This window comes from Hypanus sabinus, chromosome 18 (genome assembly GCF_030144855.1).
Source record: "Hypanus sabinus isolate sHypSab1 chromosome 18, sHypSab1.hap1, whole genome shotgun sequence".
NCBI classification, from domain to species: Eukaryota; Metazoa; Chordata; class Chondrichthyes; order Myliobatiformes; family Dasyatidae; genus Hypanus; species Hypanus sabinus.
Genome location: NC_082723.1, coordinates 30,878,985 through 30,900,253, shown reverse-complemented (window position 1 = coordinate 30,900,253; position 21,269 = coordinate 30,878,985). Strand labels below are relative to the sequence as shown.

The following is a 21,269-nucleotide window of genomic DNA, read 5'->3' as shown; positions in this document are numbered from 1 at the left end:
CAAGGGTAGTGTGAAATTTGCAGATGTATGTGGGTGTCAAAGTTGGGGGCTCTACCAATGTTTTGTTTGTTGTTCCTTTCCACGCATTGTGGCACATTGGATGGCAACCTTGCTGTTTCTTTAGCATTTTTTGTCAGTTTTTTTTTACAAAGCCAAGTTGCTAGCTTGACACTCAATCCAGCACAGATAGAGAGCCGGCAAGGAGCTGGCCAGATCTGAACCCGGGACCACTTGCCTCAAAGTCTGGTGCAGATGTCACTACACCGCCAGCCAGCCAAACATAATGAGAATTACTGAAAAAGACCCTGAACAAAGGGACAAAACACTGACACATAATAATCATTTTGATATAAATGTAGGAATACATCTTTATGTAAAGGGCTGTGGAACTCATTGCTACAGATGGTTGTGCAGGCCCCATCATTGAGTATATTTAAAGCGGAGGTTTACATCCACAAGGAGTGCTGTCACTGGAAAGCAGCATCCATTAACAAGGATCTGCACCATCCAAGCCATGCTCTCTTCTCACTGCTGCCATCAGGAAGGAGGTACAGGAGACTCAGGACCCACACCACCAGGTTTGGGAACAATTATTACCCAGCTATCAGAGTCTTGAACCAGAGGGGATAACTTCACTTGGCCCATCAATGAACTGTTCCCAGAATATAAGGACTCACTTTCAAGCATAATTTATCTGATGTTCTTGATATTATTTGCTTATTTATTTATTTTCATTGTTTTCTTTTGTATTTGTAGTTTGTTGTCTTTTTTTTTGTACACTGGTTGTTTATCTGCCCTGCTGGGTACAGTCTCTCATTGATTCCATTATGGTTCTTGTTACTGAACATGCCCGCAAGAAAATGAATCTCAGGGCTGTATATGGGGCCATACATGTACTTTGATAATAAACTTACTTCGAAACTTTGATAGGTTCTTGATGAGTCAGGGTGTTATAGGTTCCAGGGAGAAGGCAGGAGAATGGGGTTCAGAGGGATAATAAATCAGCCATGATGGAATGGTGGAGCACATTTGATAGGCCAAATGGACTAATTCCACTCCTATGTGTTATGGTCTTATTGTCTACTATCTACTGAGAGAAAATGATGACATGTATGTACTTCGATATTAAGTTTATTTTGAACTTTGAATGCTGGCAAGTGGGACTAGCTTGGATGCACCTTGCTGGGCAAAGACCAGATGAGCTGAACAGCCTGTGTCTGTGCTTTATGACTCTATGAGTAGAATATCTCTCAACTTTTAGGTACATTGTGTCCCAAAGAAATCCAATAGTTTAATTGGACATCATCTTCTCCAATAAGACCCTGTGAATATAGTAACTATCCCTGGGTGGTTCATTATTCACCTCATGTCTTATGGTCTTATTATCGGCATTTCTCTGTCCCAGTACCACTGGGCAATGGAGCTGGCAAGGAGCTGAGATTCCTGAGAGCCCCAGCAAACATCATGCAAGTGGCTCACATCTTTGTCCGAATGGCTTGCTTTTCTCTGCTCCTGTCCCTCACCCTGTTCATCTGTAAGAGGCCAAATCGATGGAAGATAACTCAACGCTGACAACTGACAAATTGATGAGCTGACCTTTTGAGGGCACTGTATTGCTGGGCTTGGTAATCAGTGAACTACAAGTTAAAGTGTCAATGGAAACATGCTGGAGAAATTGCGGGGCTTTCAGATTAATTGGAGAGCCCTTTCAAAGCGTCAGGAGAGACAGGATTCGTCAAACCTGCTGGTGTACTAAACCATGCAGAGAACAGGGAAATATAGACCATTAATGGCTTAGCAGAAATCAGCTAATGCAGAAGCACTGAGAGGAGCAAAGATAGTCCAGCGTGATTTTTCTTTGTTCAATTATTCCTTGATTTGCACTGATTTGCAGCTGACCCTTGTCAGATCATTTCACATGCCCGTGCTATATGTACTGTGGTCCAGGTATAAAAATAACCGAATGTCAGCTTGAAAATTACCTCATACAGTTGACATTTTAAATGTATGTGGAAGCTATTCCCTACCTGTAACAAGCAGAATTAGTGCATACAGCTCCTGTAATTCAGTTAAACCTTTCCAGCATTCTTACAGCGAACCCTAAATTTGCTCCATTATAATACCATGTTTGAACACTTAACCCATTCGGAAGAAATTACTCTCAGCGTTACTTTATTTAAGGTGTCAAGCCACTTACAATGATTATGTGATTTCAGAGCCCATGTTTAAAAGATTTGTTTAAAGGGGGAATTCCCATGGTGTTAGAATCACTACATTTCCTTTGCTAAAGTGCAAACTATTTAAAATAATATTAAAAAATCAGCAATTGTTAAATAAATACACAGAAATCCAAATAACACCCTTCCACAATGCACAAAAAGCCTTTTTATCCCCAGCAAATCTATTTGCCTGTTTCAGGACAACATCACAAACTTCTGCAAGTGGTATCTCGATTATAGCCATTAAAGTTTAAAGAATTATAAAATGGGTCAAATCTAAACGACAGTCAGAAGGAAGTAATTACAGGAATTCATGCAAGAGGCTACAGTGATCTGCAAAGGGTTTTGGCTGCAGTATCACTTACCAGAAAATTAATGTAGCTATGCTGTATAATTACATCTTCCTTTGTTTAGCAACCATTTAATCTTTGATATACACGATATCTATAGCAACATTAATTGGCCTTCACTATTATGGTCTCTGCAGTCAGCAAGCCCAGGTGCTTCCCCACAGGAAGCAAGAAGGAAAGATCAGGGGGAAAAAATCGTTGCAGCTATTCGAGTGACCACAGTGACTCATGTCGGGAACAATGCGTTCGGAACGCTGGAGGAACTCAGCAGGTCAGCCAGCATCTATGGAGGGAAACTGAGAGTTGATGTTTCAGGCTGAGACCCTTCATTGGGGCTAGTCAGGAAGAGAGATGTGCAGACCAGCATCTGTACTCTTCCCCCTCTCGTCTTTTTCCATTTGCCATTCTAGCTCCCCCTCACCCCTTCTCTTCACCTGCACATCACCTCCCTCTGGTTCCCCCATCAACCCTTCTCCTCACGCCCATCACCTCCCTCTGATTCCCCTCTCAACCCTTCTCACTTGTCCATCACCTCCTTCTGGTTCCCCTCCTCCTTCCCTTTCTCCACTCTCCTCTCCTATCAGGTTCTTCTTATTCAGCCCTTTACCTTTTCCACATATCATCTCCCAGCTTTTCAATTCATCCATCCTTCCCCACCCACCTAACTTCCTCTTCAGCCAGTCTCATCTATAAACTGCCAGCTTTTACTCCTCCTCTCCCCCACCTTCTTATTCTGGCTTCTTCCCCCTTCCTTTCCAGTCGTGATGAAGGGTTTCAGCCTTCACATCACCGAAGACCTCACGTGGTCTGTACAACATCAGTTGTGAGGTGAAAAAGGCACATTGCGCCTCTTTCACCTCAGATGGTTGAGGAAGTTTGGTATGGGCACTCAAATCCTAAGAACTTGCTACAGGGGCACAATTGAGAGCATCCTGATTGGCTGCATCACTGCCTGGTATGAGAACTGTACTTCCCTCAATCGCAGGATTCTGCAGAGAGTGGTGCGGACAAGCCCAGCGCATCTGTAGTTGTGAACTTCACATGATTCAGGGCATTTGCAAGGACAGGTGTGTAAAAAGGGCCTGTAGAATCATTGGGGACCCAAACCATCCCAACCACAATCTATTCCAGCTGCTGCCATCCGGGAAATGGTACCACAGCATATAACCAGGACCAACAGGTTCCAGGGCAGCTTCTTCCACCAGGCCATCAGAATGATGAATTCACGCTGCTTTGAGTGTACTCTATATTACATTGACTGCTCTACTTATTATAAATTACTATGATTGCACATTGCACATTTAGATGGAGACATAACATAAAGATTTTTACTCCTCATGTATGCGAAGGATGTAAGAAATAAAGTCAATTCAATTCAATTCAAAAGGTCAGCATACCATCATGGGACAAACAGTCTGTACTGTTCTATGTTCTGTATGTTAATACCAATTTCAGTATCAAATGTTGATTAGTACTAAGGCAACATGAGTGAATCTGCAGATGCAGGAAATAAATAAAAACACAAAATGCTGGCAGAACTCAGCAGGCCAGGAGGTAGGGTTTCGACCCGAAACGTCGTCACTACCTCCTCCCATAGATGCTGTCTGGCCTGCTGAGTTCTGCCAGCATTTTGTGTTTTTTTATTGTTATTACCTCCTCCCATAGATGCTGTCTGGCCTGCTGAGTTCTACCAGCATTTTGCGTTTTTGTTGATTATTACAAAATGGGTTTGTCTTTGAAAACCAGTACCAACTCCTCCACCAAGCTAACTTGGACTTCTATTGATATGACCGAGATTTGCAGTTCAGGTTTGAAGCCACTGGACCTTTGATGGTCAGATTTGATTTGATAGGATTTTAACCTGGCTCACACAATCTGTGGAATTGTTACACAGTCAGAAAGCCTGTTTTTACCCTTATCTCTCTCCCTCCTCATGTCTGTGCAGTGCTGGACTCCATATCAGTAAAACCACAAGAGATGGAATGGATATTCTTTATAAATTCTTTATTTTCATCCAATTAATTGGGCCACCAAGTAAGAAATCTTAAATTTCAACCCCAAGCAAATTAACCATTCGACAAACTTCAAAAAATCTTTGTTTGCAGAAGCAGGGTGATTATAGGGCACGCCGCAGAGCACTGACGTTCTGGCAATTGATCAAAACGTCATGTACACACAATACTGATCCATGTAGCAATCTCTGCAAGGTTGCAGAAAAGCCAGAACTGAGTGCAACACAATGGTCAGACTTTCTTTCGTCTTTACTTCTGTTGCCCTTTTCACTTTTCCACTGCTCTACAACTTATAGATCTACTGGTATCCTGACATGGCTTCCTAAGGTTGTATTCACTGGAGGAGGAGGAGGAGTGGGATAAGCTCCCACTAACTATTAAATGCTTATAATGGCGTGCCTCTGACAACCAACTCCTGGCCCTTAGCTACTAAGCCTGACGGAACCAATTCTACTGACAGGAGAAGGGGCAAAGGCAGGATTCTGACACCATAAATCCCATCATTTCAGGCAAATGGGGCTCTCAGCCCTTGGCATCTTGTCTAGGAGGAGGAAAGCTCTGATTTCAAAGCTCTGCTGCCTTGCGGCTATATCCACTCATGGGAAAAGCTTTGGGAGTAAGCCCCGAGGGAAAAAGTCCTGAGCTGGAGCCCCCAAGGTAGTCCTACGCTGAGTTCAACGCTGACTGGCAACTTCTGCGATGCTGTTGGTGTCAAATTGTATTGATCGCTGCTGTTCCTTTAGACTCATCAGTTGTGTGGAGAGGGAGAGCCTACAGCACGGGCAAGTTTGCTATCCATATCGTTCTGCCTTGACTTGCATACTGGCTTGGGTATCACGTAAACATCTAGAACACAACATCCATGGTCAACCCCAACCAATGAAGGGCCTCAATCCTGACATGGGGCGCAAAAGCATTTGAATATTTGTTGGTCAGAATGGCAGCAAATGCCTCTGTGGGCATCATATGTTGATACTTAGCTGGAGAATTATACAATAGGGAAACAGGCCCTTCAGCCCATCTCATAAATGCCAACCAAAGGAGTCCTATCCAAACTAGTCTCATTTACCAGCATTTCAATGTTCAAAATTCAACCAAATTTATTATTAAAGTATGTATATGTCACCATATACTACTCATTTTCTTGCAGGCATTCACAGTAGAACAAAGAAGTTCAATACAATCATTGGAAAAACTCCACACAAAGATTGACAAATGACCAAGTGTACAAAAGAAGACAAACTATGCAAATACAATAGTATTAAATCAATAAATAACACAGAGTATGAGGTGCAGAATCCTTGAACATGAGTCCATAAACTGCAGTGACAAAAGAGCATGGCCTGGATAGTGGGAATCCCTGAGATGCTGATGCATTTGGTCCATACCCTTCTAGATTTTTCCAATCTATGTACCTGTCCAATTGCCTTTTAGAAGCTGTCACTGTATTTGTCCTGAAGAATGGTCTCAGCTCGAAGCATCAACTATTTATTCCCCTTGGCTAAAAACGTTGACTGTTTATTCCCCTTGGCCCAAAGCATCTACCGTTTATTCTCCTTGGCTCAAAACATCAACTGCATTTTACCCTCGGCCCAAAGCATCGACTGTTTATTCCCCTCGGCTCAAAGCATCGACTGTTTATTCCCCTCGGCCCAAAGCATCGACTGTTTATTCCCCTCGGCCCAAAGCATCGACTGTTTATTCCCCTCGGCTCAAAGCATCGACTGTTTATTCCCCTCGGCCCAAAGCATCAACTGTTTATTCCCCTCGGCTCAAAGCATCGACTGTTTATTCCCCTCGGCTCAAAGCATCGACTGTTTATTCCCCTCGGCTCAAAGCATCGACTGTTTATTCCCCTCAGCCCGAAGCATCAACTGTTTATTACCTTCAGCCCAAAGCATCGACTGTTTATTATCTTCAGCCCAAAGCATTAACTGTTTATTCTCCTTGGCTCAAAACATCAACTGCGTTTTCCCCTCGGCCCAAAGCATCGACTGTTTATTCCCCTCGGCCCAAAGCATTGACTGTTTATTCCCCTCGGCCCAAAGCATTGACTGTTTATTCCCCTCGGCCCAAAGCATGAACTGTTTATTCTCCTTGGCTCAAAACATCAACCGTTTATTCCCCTCGGCCCAAAGCATCAACTGTTCATTCCCCTCGGCCCAAAACATCGACTGTTCATTCCCCTCGGCCCAAAACATCGACTGTTTATTCCTCTCCCCTGCCTGACTTGCTGTGTTCCTCCAGTATTCTGTGTGTGTTGCTCAAGATTTCCAGTATCTGCAGAATCTCGTGTTTATGTTATTGCACCTGCCTTAACCACTTCCTCTGGCAGCTCATTCCACACCCTTTGTGTAAAAAACCTGCCCATCAAGTTCCTATTACAGTAAAACTTCCTTTTCTCCTCTTAAATCTGTGCCCTCTAGTTTTTGATTCCTCATTGTTGGGAAAAATATTGAGTGCGTTCACCCAATCTGTTCTCAGATTTTATACACCTCTATAAGATCTCCTCTTGGTCTCCCATGTCCCAAGGGATAAAGTGCAAGCCCAGCAACTCCATTTGCCATTCCTTGGCCCACTAATCAGTTAATCAATCCCCTTGTAATGTTTGATAGCTTTCTTAATTAACCACCACATCACCTACTTTGGTGTCATCTGCAAACTTACTGACCATGCCTTCTACATTCTTATCCAAATCATTGATATATCCAGCATAGCAATGTAGCAGTCAGCATAATGCTTTACAGAGCTAGCAACCGGAAGATCAGAATTCAATTCCTACTGCTGTCTATAAGGAGTTTGCATGTTCTTCCTGTCACTGTGTAGGCTTTCACCAGATGCTCCAATTTCCCCTACATTGCAGACATATGGGTTACGGTTGGTAAGCTGTTGACGCTGGAAGCCTGGCAACATTTCTCCATGCTCATGCTCCACAATGGTCACTCCTCTCTCTCTCTCTCTCTCTCTCTCTCTCTATGGTGGTAAGGCTATGAAGACTACCCTGGCTGCTATGTTCCATGCCTGCTAATGTGATGAACTGATAAGCAAATCTCTGGGCTGCTCTGGGGTTTGGATCTGAGGACTCAATTTTTGGTTCAGATTGTCATTTGCTTCAATCGTTTCCATGATTTGTGCTTTTATTTCTTTTCTCTTGCGTTTCAGGTGTTGGTCTTTTATTTATTTAATTGGGTTCTGGGCTTCTTGCCTTGTGGTACCTGTGAGCAAACAAACCTCAAGGTTGTATAATTTATACACTTTGAACTTCGGACACTTGTGGGCTGCTCCCAGCACATCCTCAGACTGTGTTGGCCAACGGCGCAATTCACCTCATGTTTTGATGTACATGTGACAATTACAGCTAATCTTTAGTCGTTATCCGTGCTCCTGAATATCACTAGCTTTCTCAATCAGTGATAATCAGTGCAGTCGACCGATAATCTCTTCTGACCACATTCATTGTGTAATGCAGCCTGTATGTTTTTTGTTCAATCTCGGTATGCAACATGAACAAAGACAGGATTCTAGGGGAGAGATTGCTCCCAGATGACCCATCCTGGGGTTAGAGGTCTGTGTATGAGTGAGTGACAGAGCTTGTTTTGCTGTTTCCCCTCCCTCTTCCTCAATTCTGGCCTCTTACCTCTTCTCCTCACTTGCCTATCACCTCCCCATGGTGTCCCTCCTCATTCCTTTCCTCCCATGGTCCACCCTTTTCTCCTATCACATTCCTTCTTCTTCAACTCTTTACCTCTTCCTCCTATCACCTCCCATCTTCTTAGTTCATGCACCCTCCCCACCCACCCACCTTTGACCTCACTTGCCAGCTCACGCTCCTTCCCCTTCCCACACCACCTTATTCTGTCATCATCCCTCCTTCCTTTCCAGCCCTGATGAAGGGTCTCAGCTGTTTATTCCACTCCATAGATGCTGCCTGACCTGCTGAGTTTCTCTAGCATTTTGTGTGTGTTGCATTTCCAGCATTTGTAGAATCTTTTATCTGTTTTGTTTTGTTGTTGTTGTTTTGTTGCTTGTTGTGTTCTGTGTTGATCTGCTGAGTTGAACGTGTGGCAACATTTGCAGGCTGCCCTCAGCACATTCTTGGACTGCGTTGGCCGCATGTCACTGTGTGTTTCAACGTACAGTGATAAATAAGCTTGTATCTTGAAATTGAATCTTGATCTGATTGAGAGAGTGAGAGCAAAAGTGTGCAGGAGGCAAGCAAACCTGATAGCACACATTTAGTGCCAGAAACCAAAGATAAATTTCTCATTTGCAATCTTATGGTGCAATTGGGAACACCAAATGCCTTTGGTTAGAAGATTATTATAGTGCTTTTAAGAAACACTTAAGAAAACATTAAAAGGAGGGGGAAGGGGGAGTGGGGGGAAAATTGCAACCATATTGTATTAAGACACTCCACTGACCTGCTTTTCCAGCAGTCTGATTGTATCTTCAGAGACAGAATCCTTTGATTTCTTAACTTGTGCAATGGCATTGGCGCGCAGTTTTCGCAGCGATTCCTTTGACTTGTTTGTTATCTGCTTTGCAAGTTTGGCTAGATGTTCCCTGTGCTCTCTGGTCACCCTGTGGGAACAGTTAACGATGTCAAAGCAAATCCCAGAAAGATAAAGCATGAATTGAAACAAAACGCCTGATGTACACATGTACACGATGCTGCCCGCTTTAGAGGACGCGTGCTATGAACAGAGGGTGAACAAGTGGGAACTGTTTTCTCCAGAGCAGCAGAGACTGAGGGGACATTTGATAGAAGGTTATAAAATTATGTGAGAATTCTAGCCTGCCCACCTTCTCAGCTGAGCAAGATCATCTGTAATTTTATTTGTAATAAAATTATAGGGCAGAGAGCTAGTTTCCATAGACCATAAGACAAAGGAGCAGAAGTCGGCCATTCGGCCCATCGAGTCTGCTCCGCCATTTCATCATGAGCTGATCCAATCTCCCCTTTAGTCCCATTCCCCCGCCTCCTCACCATAACCTTTGATGCCCTGACTACTCAGATACATATCAATCGCTGCCTTAAATACACCCAATGACTTGGCCTCCACTGCCGCCCGTGGCAACAAATTCCATAGATTCACCACCCTCTGGCTAAAAAAATCTTTTTGCATCTCTATTCTGAATGGGCGCCCTGCAATCTTCAAGTCATGTCCTCTCGTACTAGACTCCCCCACCATGGGAAACAACTTAGCCACATCCACTCTGTCCATGCATTTCAACATTCAAAATGTTTCTGTGAAGTCCCCCCTCATTCTTCTAAACTCCAAGGAATACAGTCCAAGAGCAGTCAAACGTTCCTCATATGTTAACCCTCTCATTCCTGGAATCATTCTAGTGAATCTTCTCTGAACCCTCTCCAATGTCAGCACATCCTTTCTTAAATAAGGAGCCCAAAACTGCACACAGTATTCCAAGTGATGTCTTACCAGTGCCTTTTCGAGCCTCAACATCACATCCCTGCTCCTATACTCTATTCCTCTAGAAATGAATGTCAACATTGCATTCACCTTCTTCACCACCGACTCAACCTGGAGGTTAACCTTAAGGGACTCCCAAGTCCCGTTGCATCTCAGAACTTTGAATTCTCTTCCCATTTAGATAATAGTCTGCCCGTTTATTTCTTCTACCAAAGTGCATGACCGTACACTTTCCGACATTGTAATTCATTTGCCACTTCTTTGCCCATTCCCCCAATCTATCCAAGTCTCTCTGTTTCCTCAGCACTACTGGCCCCTCCTCCTATCTTTGTATCATCAGCAAACTTAGCCACAAAGCCATCTATTCCATAATCCAAATCGTTGATATACAACGTAAAAAGAAGCGGCCCCAACACAGACCCCTGTGGAACACCACTGGTAACCAGCAGTCAACCAGAATGGGATCCCTTCATTCCCACTCTCTGTTTCCTGCCAATCAACCAACACTCTATCCACGTATGTAACTTTCCCGTAATTCCATGGGCTCCTATTTTGTTTAGCAGCCTCATGTGTGGCACCTTGTCAAAGGCCTTCTGAATATCCAAATACACAACATCCACTGCATCTCCCTTGTCTACCCTACTTGTAATTTTCATAGAACATAGAACACTGGAACAGGCACTTCAGCCCACAAATTTGTGCCAAACCAAATAAATTAGTACTGACTGAGAAAGGTTGCACTTGCCATTGAGGACTCATTAATCCTCTAGAAATTCCAGGGATAACAGACCTGCCACAGGAGATGGAGTAGACCAAGATTATACTCTCTGAGAGGAGATCACATTGAAATTTACAAAATCCTTAAACACAAGAGAGTCTGCAGATGTTGGAAATTTTAAGCAACACACAGAGTGCTGGAGGAACTCAGTAAATCAGGCAATATTTGTGGAGAGGAACAAACAGTCGATGTTTTGGGTCAAGATCCTTCATCAGGACTTTATCATGAATGGATAATTTCACTTACCCCAACACTGATCTGTTCCCACAACCTGTGGACTTACTTTCAAGGACTCTTCTTTTCGTTCTCCATATTTATGGTTTATTTATTTATTTTTTTCTTTTTTTTGTATTTGCACAGTTCATTGTCCTTTGCAAATGGGTGTTCTTCCATCTTACTGTGTTTGTTCATTGATTCTATAGTGTTTCTTTGTACCTACTGTGAATATCTGCAATAAAATGAATCTCAAAGTTGTATATGGTGGCATATATGTACAGTACTTTAATAATACATTTACTTTGAACTTTGAAGGTCTTGGTCTAAAAAGTTGACTGCTTATTCCCCTCTACAGATGCTCTCTGACTTGCTTGCCTTTGCAGTTTTGATCTCATTTATAACCCTTTTGTATCTCCAGTTTGGATACAAGTAATAGACACTTCCTAAACCTTTTCCAGAGAAAGCAAGGTTGTGTTTGGGGAACTGTGTCCATAGCATCTGCATCTTCCCTTTCTGCCTTCGAGTCCTGATGAAGGGTCTTGACCTGAATCATTCACTGTTTATTCCTCCTCATAGACTCTGCCTGACTGATTGAGTCCCTCCACCATTTTGTGTGTGTTACAAAATTCCTACAGAACTCCATCATGGACGTTCTAAGCCTGGCTGCAAAAGGAGCAGGGTTGGACCCGGGGCTAGCAAACACATCCTACAAAAACCCAGAGATACAGAAATGCCAAGGCAACTGAAAGACTGGCCCAGGACAGAGAACTCTGGCGAGCTGCTCTAAGTGGCCTATTCCTCAGTGGGCTTAAGTAGAAAAAGATGATAAGATTTTTACAGGGCTTAACAGTAAGGATTGGAACCATAGAAGACAGCAGTCACTGAAATGTGGAGCAAAAAATAAGAAACCGCTGAATGAACTCAGCAGGTCAAGCAGCATCAGTAGAAGCAGAGGGATAGTTAACATTTTGTGTTGAGAGCCTGCATCAGGGAGTAAGGATTGTTTCCAACCCCCCCCCCCCCCACCACCACAGCTAAAGCATCTAAAACCAGGGTCACAGAACAACGGTCAGCTATTTTATACTGAGAAGAACAAGATCGGAAAAAAGCTGCAGAAAGTTGTAAACTCAGCCAGCGCCATCATATGCAATAGCCTCCCTAACATCGAGGACGCCTCCATAAAGTGATGCCTCAAAAAGGTGGCATCTGTCACGAAGGACCCCCATCATCCAGGATGTGCTCTCTTTTCATTGCTACCATCAAGGAGGTGGTACAGGAACCTGCAGACAGACACTCAACACTTTCGTAACAGCTTCTTACCCTCTGCTGTTCGATTTCTGAATGGACAATGAGCCCATGAGCACTACCTCAGTATTTTTCCCTCTCTTTGCACTACTTAATTAACTAATACATACTTATTGTTACTTATGTTTTTTTTATTATGTATTGCACTGTACTGCTGCCACAAAACAACAAATCTCACAACTTAATCCAGTGATAATAAACCTGATTCTGATTCTGAGAAGTCTCTTCAGTGAGAGGGTAGTGAAAATCTGTAATTTTCTATCCCAGTGACTTGGTCACTGAGCTCATGCAGAATAGAAATATAGATTTTTGGATATTAAGGGAATAAAGGAAAATGGGGACTTAAGTCTATGAACAGCCTGGTGTCACTTTATGTATACATAATCAGTCTATGTACAGCATATAAGCTACCTTATGTACTTCTATTTATTGTGTGTTTAATCATAGCGTTTGTATATAGAACACAGAAATCTACAGCACATTACAGGCCCTTCAGCCCACAATGTTGTGCTGACCATGTAACCTACTCTAGAAACTGCCCAGAATTTCTCTCGCGAATAGCCCTCCATCTTTCTAAGCTCCATGTACCTATCTGAGAGGCTCTTAAAAGACCCTATGGTATCCGCAAACAGCTACACGGGCAACAGCTTGCTCCCCATATCACATTGCCCAGGCTGCATATCTAGACAGCAAGGAGGCAATATTCATGGTCAATTCTAACCGACAGAGGCCTCAAAAACGAAACCAGGAAATTATAGACTGGTGAGTCTGACACCAGTTGTGGGTAAGTTATTGGAAGGTATTTTAAGGGACCAAATACACAAGTATTTGGATAGACATAGACAGGTTTAAAGACCTCTCTGAGAAAAGTAAAGGTGTACGAGTATGTTTCATGGTGAAGAATGCTTGATGCGACCCAGGTAGTGCGCACACCCTCAAATCCTTTTGCTCCCCACATCTGGAATACCTTATGCTGCTATGTTGACCTTTCTGGCTGCTTAGAGAATTCATGTATGTTATTACACATCTTACCACAGGCCGATACCAGCCTGGCTTTCAATGAACTTTGTGAAACCATCAATATCCATGAACTCACACACCCTGAGGCCGCTTTCATCATCACTGGACACTTTAACCAAGTGTCGCTGGCCAGATCTTATGTAAAATTCTGCCAACATACTCGACCACTGCTACTTTCCTTACCACAATGCTTACAAAGCACTTCTCCACCCTCCGTTTGGAAAGTCTGACTACTCCTCCATCTTGCTCCTGCACGCCTACAGGCAGAAACGGAAAGAGAAAACGGCCATAATGAAAACCATCCAGAGCTGGTTGGGACAAATCCCCGTGTTGCTGTATTGCCACCTTGATGGCTCTACATAAATCACAGCGGCATCTATTGAGCTCTTGTTGGTCTCTAGAGGCGAAGGCTTTACCCCGCACTGAGAGCAATATGCACTGAACTATTTATCCGAGACTTCTGGTTTGCTGCAATGGATCAGAGTTTCTCTTGTCCTTATTTATTTCCTATTCTAGTTACCCTCTCACCCTTTCTGCTCTCTTCACCAACCTATCACTGTTTCCCCTCCTCAATGGTTCATTGCTTTCTCCTATCAGATTCCTTCTTCTTCAACCTCTTTCACCTATCCCCTCCCAGCTTCTTCATTCCTTCTTCCACACTCCCCTTCTCCCTCACCCGGTCTCTCCTATCACCTGCAAGCTTGTACTCCTTCTTCTTCTCCCAACCTTCTATTCTGGCTTCTTTCCCCTTCCTTTCCAGTCCTGATGAAGAAAGACATCAGCTCTTTATTTCCCTTTTTTGTGCTGCATCAGATTGAGAGTAACAATTATTTTGTTCTACTTTACACCACAACCTATGCCCTCCTTAGGGCTGCAAGGAAAAGAGCCATCAGGATCATCACAGAGGCTGCTGAGCAAGTCTCCAGATGGGTATGGATGAAGACGGCGTGACCCATGGACCAGTACTGCTGGGACACAATGCCACGGACTAACTTCTCTATTTATGCCCTTGCAAAATTCAAAATACACATTAAGCTAAATGTGAAAATATTCAAAAATCCAATTCACCTTTTGCTCAAGACAATTTGGATAACATGCTCCAAGTCCCAAAAGATTATTTTGAACATATACGAATTGGAATTAATTCTTGCAAGCCCATGTTACAACACGTTACTGTATGTCTGGGTAAGACCTTGACATTTCACTGTCCTTCATTACAGCAGCAGTGCAGTGAGAATTACAGGTTCATTATTAAAACAATCTCACATTGTAACAGTAGCCCAGAAAGCTATGTGGTTCGAACTGACTCCGAACTTCATCTTGCATAATTACCAAGGGCCAACTGAAATTATGAAGAAGTAATTTGAATTTAAAATACAAATTTTGCTTAATAACTATGATTAGATAGTATCTAAAGTTCCTATTCTTTTACAGCATGTGAAAACACTTGTTACATTTCTATTTACATGAATAACAAGCTTTGATTTTTACTAACAATAGACCATATTATACAGTCTACTTCATAACGCATGGATTAAAATATACTGATTGTAAATTGCTTTGCCTTTTTGCATATTAAGGCTGAAATAATGGTTTTCTATATTTAACGCCAACTTTGCATTTTGTCACTGGAGTAAGAATTTTAATTTTTTGTCAAAAGGAGGTTATAAAACAAACATTTATACACTTCCAATATCTTACATTTTATTTTATTAAAATTACAGGATTCTTTAAACTTAGAATTGATCACTGAAATTAAAAGTGCGAAACTTATAATTATTTTACAACAAATCAATCAGTCTTTGACAACCGTCATTTTGATTAGCTGTCAAAACAATATGTAGGGAAATATCACATCTACACGGAGTGTTGTCACAGGAAAGCAAAATCCAGCATCAAGAGCCCCCACCACACAGGCCATGCTCTCTTCTCACTGTCACCATCAGAGAGGAGGTACAGGAGCCTCAAGACCCACAACACCAGGTTCAGGGACAGTTATTACCCCTCATCCATCAGGCCCTTGATCCAGAGGGGATAACTTCACTTATCACAACAGTGAACTGTTCCCACAACCTATGGAATCACTTTCAAGGATATTTCATTTCATGTTCTTTCTATTATTGCTTAGTTTTTTTCATGTTTCTTTGTATTTGTTGGGAATGCCTGCAAGAAAATGAATGGCGACATATATGTACTTTGATAATCAAGGACTCATCTTATGTTTTTGATATTTATAGTTTAGAAAACAGAAAACCTACAGCACAATACAGACCCTTCGGCCCACAAAGCTGTGCCAAACATGTCCTTACATTAGAAATTACCTAGGGTTACCCAGAGCCCTCTATTTGTCTAAGCTCCAAAGAAGCTCCAAAACTCCAAAGTTTATTTTTATTGCTTTTTCTTTCTTTTTGTATTTACACAATTTGTTATCTTTTGCACACTGGTTGTTTGTCCTTCCTGTTGTGTGTAGTCTTTCATTGATTCTATTATGTTTCTTGTATTTATTGTGTATGCCCACAAGAAAATAAATCTCAGGGTTAAATATGGCAACATACATGTACTTTGATAATAAATTTACTCTGAACTTTTGTACTTTGTATATCGATATCAAATGCATCTTAATGCAATATTCCAAACCTACCAGAAGTATTTTAATCTTTAACATATGTATTGAGTATCCAAGATGCATCTGCTGACATAAATCATTGCACATTGAAAACTTATTTTAACTTTATTTAGAGATACAGCGTGGAACAGGCCCCATCAGCCATTAGAGCCACACTGCTCAGCAACCCCCGATAACCCTAACCTATTCACAGAGACTACTTAACCTACCTGGTATGTCTTTGGACTGTGGGAGGAAACCAGATCACCCAGGGATGACCCACACATCCCACAGGGAGAATGTACAGAGACTCCTTACAGAGGATGCTAGAATTGAACTCCAAACTCTGATGCCCTGAGCTGTGGTAGCACTGCGTTAACTGTGGCGCCCAAAAGTACTAAGAAGTAACACACACGAAATGCTGGTGGAACGCAGCAGGCCAGGCAGCATCTATAGGGAGAAGCGCTGTCGACGTTTCGGGCCGAGAACTACTAAGAAGAGCTTAGCGCTATTTTAATTTGATAAATAGCAGTTAGCATGATGCTATTACAGCTTGGGGTATTCCAGAGTTCAGAGTTCAATTCCAGCATCCTTTGTAAGGAGTTCATGTGTTTCTCCCAGTATGTGTGCACAGTCAAGACCTACAGGTTGGTTAATTGGTCTTTGTAAAGTATCCTGTGATTAGGTTAGGCTGAAATAGGTGGGTTGCTGAGTGGTGAAGCTCATTGGGCCAGAGGAGCTGCATCCCTAAAGAAATAAATAAATAAAACCAAGTGCCTGGTGGCATTATGTTATTTTGGAATACAACATTGTGTCATGAAATTAAAATTTCTCTTTTGCCTCCCACTTTCTCCTGGCTTTCCTGGATCCATTGTAAGTTGTAGACAAGACAAGAGGAAGTTAACGCTGATAGCATGCCTCGCTATCAAGATTTCACTTGGTACTTTAGAGCTGGCCACAGTCCAGTGGTTTTCCTAAAGCAGGAACTACTTGGGGCTGTTAACCCTCTACCGGATGTTGGAACACCCAAACAATGCATGATTATATGACAACATAATGCATTGCCTCGCCACCCCACGGTCCAGATGTTTCACAATTTGATAAACTGACGCAGCCCTCCATTGGTTATGGATGACCATGGATGCTTGCCCTAGCTGTCATAGGCAAGCCAGGGCAGTACGATATGGAGAGCAAGGTGTTGCCCAATGCAGCAAGCTTCCCCTCTCCACACAGCTGATGAATCCAAAGGAACGGTAAAGGTCAATACAGTTTGGTACCAGCAGCATTGCAGGAGTTGCCAGTCAACGTTGAACTCAATGTTGGGCTGCCTTAGGAACACCAGCTCTGGCTTTCTCTTCAGGAAGATTATTCAAGGCTCTACTAATTGGCTTCAATCATAACGATGTCCGCAAAGAGCAGGGTGAGCTTCCTCAGTGCTCATCGCCCAGTAGCACTCACTCACACCTTCCGTAATGAAATGATTTGAGAGGTCGGTCATGGCTAGAATTAACTCTTGTTTAAGTACGGACCTAGACCTGCTGCAATTTGCCTATCATCATAATAAGCATATCGTAGATACAATCTCACTGCCTCTCCACTCATCCTTGGACCAACTGGACCACAGCAATATCCCTGTCAGGCTGCTGCTTATTGATTACAGCTCAGCGTTCAACACCATCATACCACAGTACTAATCAACAAGTTCAAAACCTAGGCCTGTGTAACTCCCTATGTAACTGAAGCTTTGACTTCTTCATCAGAGCATCTGGGGGACATTGACCACCGCTCCCTGGCCTTTAGCATTATCATGGAAAAGGATAGAATCAGAGAGGGGAGGAAAATTTTTAATTGGGGAAGGGTAAATTATGAGGCTATAAGGCTAGAACTGGCAGGTGTGAATTGGGATGATGTTTTTGCAGGGAAATGTACTATGGACATGTCGATGTTTAGGGACCTCTTGCAGGATGTTAGCAATAAATTTGTCCTGGTGGAGGAAGATAAAGAATGGTAGGGTGAAGGAAAGTTGATGAGGGTAAAGCAGTGGATGCTGTCTATATGGACTTCAGTAAGGCCTTTGATAAGGTTCTGCCTGGAAGGTTAGTTAGGAAGGTTCAATCGTTACGTATTATTATTGAAGTAGTAAAATGGATTCAACAGTGGATAGATGGGAGATGCCAGAGAGTAGTGGTGGATAACTGTTTGTCAGGTTGGAGGCCGGTGACTAGCGGTGTGCCTCAGGGATCTGTACTGGGTCCAATGTTGTTTCGTCATATACATTAATGATCTGGATGATGGGGTGGTAAATTGGATTAGTAAGTATGCAGATGATACTAAGATAGGTGGTGTTGTGGATAATGAAGTAGGTTTTCGAAGCTTGCAGAGAGATTTAGGCCAGTTAAAAGAGTGAGCTGAAGGATGGCAGATGGAGATTAATGCTGATAAGTGTAAGGTGCTACATTTTGGTAGGACTAATCAAAATAGGGCATACATGGTAAATGGTAGTGCATTGAGGAATGCAGTAGAACAGAGTGATCGAGGAATAATGGTGCATAGTTCCCTGAAGGTGGACTCTCATGTGGATAGGGTGGTGAAGAAGGCTTTTGGTATGCTGGCCTTTATAAATCCAGGCATTGAGTATAGGAGCTGGGATGTAATGTTAAAATTGTACAAGGCATTGGTGAGACCAAATTTGGAGTATTGTGTACAGTTCTGGTCACCGAATTATAGGAAAGATGTCAACAAAATAGAGAGAGTGCAGAGGAGATTTACTAGAATGTTACCTAGGTTTCAGCACCTAAGTTACAGAGAAAGGTTGAACAAGTTAGGTCTTTATTCTTTGGAGCGTAGAAGGTTGAGGGGGGACTTGATAGAGGTATTTAAAATTATGACTGGGATAGATAGAGTTGACATGGATAGGCTTTTTCCATTGAGAGTAGGGGAGATTCAAATAAGAGGACATGGGTTGAGAGTTAGGGGGCAAAAGTTTAAGGGTAACATGAGGGGGAATTTCTTTACTCAGAGAGTGGTAGCTGTGTGGAACGAGCTTCCAGTAGAAGTGGTAGAGGCAGGTTCGATATTGTCATTTAAAGTAAAATTGGATAGGTATATAGACAGGAAAGGAATGGAGGGTTATGGGCTGAGTGCAGGTTGGTGGGATTAGGTGAGAGTAAGTGTTCGGCACGGTCTAGAAGGACTGAGATGGCCTGCTTCCGTGCTGTAATTGTTATATGTTATTAGGAGACCACAATCAGTGTGGATTGGAAATAAAATCTCCTCTTAGCTGACAAGGATGTGTGCTTGTCCCACTGCTCTAGTCCCTCTGCACTCATAGCTGCAATGGCAAGGCAGAGCTCAAATGTCACCTATAAATTTGCTGATGACACAACTGTTGCTGACAGATTAGCAGATGTGACAAGGAAGCATACGGGAGTGAGATGGATCATTTGGTTGAGTGGTGTCGCAATAACAACATTAAAAAAATTTATTTAGAGATAAAGAGTAGGCCCTTTCATCCCTTTCAGCTGCACCGCACAGCAGGCCGACAGCCTCGACCTCATCACAGGACAATTTACAATGACCCATTAACCTACTAACTGAACTGAGGGAGGAAACTGGAGCACTTGAAGGAGGATATACTCCCTATGTACTCTTCTCATTACTACCGTCAGTGAGGTGGTAGAGGAGCCTGAAGATGCACCTGTATGTTTTGGGAATAGCTTTTTCCCTCTACCATCAAATTTCTGAATGGTTCATGAACAGTACCTCACTACATTGTTCTCTTTTTGCACTTCTTATTTATTTTTATATACGTTGTAAATTAGTTATTTTTTATGTGTTGCACAATACTGCTGCTGCAAAACAACAAATTTCATGGCATAAAGCTGATTCTGATTTAAAGTCACACCATGTTCTGCTCTGTGTCACCCTTGCGCTTGCTGATTGACCTTGGCTCCTAGTCTAAAATCAGTTCAGCTTTGAAATTCCCATCTTCGATTTCAAACTCCTCGCCCTCCCCATCTTTATAAACCTCTTCCACCTCATCTCAACAGTGCTTCACCAATCCCAGCACTAGTCCCTTAACCTGCTGAACAACCCCTACCTTCCCATTCTGACCTACCTCAACATTTTCTCTCTCACAAGGTCAAAGGAACTTCCCTAGAAACTACTGGTATTATTTGCATTGCATTTCTCAATTACACCCTGAAACACGAGATCGCCTTCGATTTTGATATTATTACCATTCAGATTTGGAATTTTCAGCTGAATTACACACATACTGAAGATATTTCTGAAAGAAAATTCTTAAAAATTTTTATAAAGGCCATATGCAATAAGGCATGGTAGCAGACTTTAAAGGAACATTCTCTCCTGGCAATTTAATTGGAGTTTCTCGATGCACTTTCCAATTGACTTGAATTGTTAACCCCATACATTTAACATTTCCATGTTTCCACAACGTAGGAGATATAACACATAGTACTAGAGCACAGTACAGACCCTTTGACCCATGATATTGTGCTGATGTTTCAACCTACTCCAAGATCAATTTAACCCTTCCCTCCCACCTATCCATCATCCAAGCACCTACCTTAGAGTTTCTTAAATGTTCCTAATGTACCTACCTCTACCATTACCCCAAGCAGCACTCCCCATTCACTCACCATTGTGTGTAAAATACCTACCTCCGACATGCCATACTCTCCTCCAATCACCTTAAAATTACGCCCCCCTTGCACCAGCCATTTCCACCCTGGTAAAAAGTCTCTGGCTGTCCACTCAATTTATGCCTCGTATCGTCTTGTACACCTCTGTCAAGTCACCTCTCATCCTCCTTTGCTCCAAAAAAAAGTCCTAGCTTGATCAACCTATCCTCATAAGACAATGTCTTAATTTTTCTACATTATGCAAAACATTCTAAATTAGAGCAAGAGGATGGTAAAATATTTAATTCATGTTATTTTCTGAATTTTATTACAGAAATAATTAGTATTAACAAAATCCACATCACATTTTAGAAACAATTTTTTTTAGCCTTAAGTAATTTTGCCAGCAACTGCCCTATAATGACAATCAGCAGACAAGGAACAAAACCTTAGGCATAACCTTCAAATTACTTACTTAGGAATTGGCACCCTGATCAGAGTTCCATCCACTTCGGGGTTCAGGTTCATTCCACTTTCCCTTATGGCCTCGGTGACAGCCACTGTTGCCTGTGAACCAGATCAAAAGGTACAGGGCATTAGCAGAATAATTACTTGCAGCTGGCTGTTCCGTCTCCGTCCGGCTAATCTATTTGCCCAGAACATGGAAACGTTTACCTCTTTCACCAAGA

General features: G+C 42.5%; 1 protein-coding gene across 3 annotated transcripts in view; it reads right to left on the bottom strand.

The window, feature by feature from the left end:
• Positions 1–21,269, bottom strand: part of mrrf (mitochondrial ribosome recycling factor) — a 73,690-nt gene that overhangs the window by 8,351 nt on the left and 44,070 nt on the right. The window contains exons 5-8 of one of the 3 annotated variants that reach the window (XR_009516480.1): positions 21,056–21,147; positions 13,516–13,589; positions 11,038–11,239; positions 9,024–9,162 (exon numbers count right to left, since the gene is read on the bottom strand). Coding sequence is in view for 2 of the 3 variants with exons in the window: in XM_059993972.1 (XP_059849955.1) it covers positions 9,003–9,162; positions 21,056–21,147 (252 nt within the window). In the remaining variant the exon portion in view is untranslated. Of the gene's footprint in view, positions 1–9,002; positions 9,163–11,037; positions 11,240–12,062; positions 13,590–21,055; positions 21,148–21,269 lie in introns of those variants that run through there. The other 2 variants (XM_059993972.1, XM_059993973.1) reach the window with 2 other exon arrangements.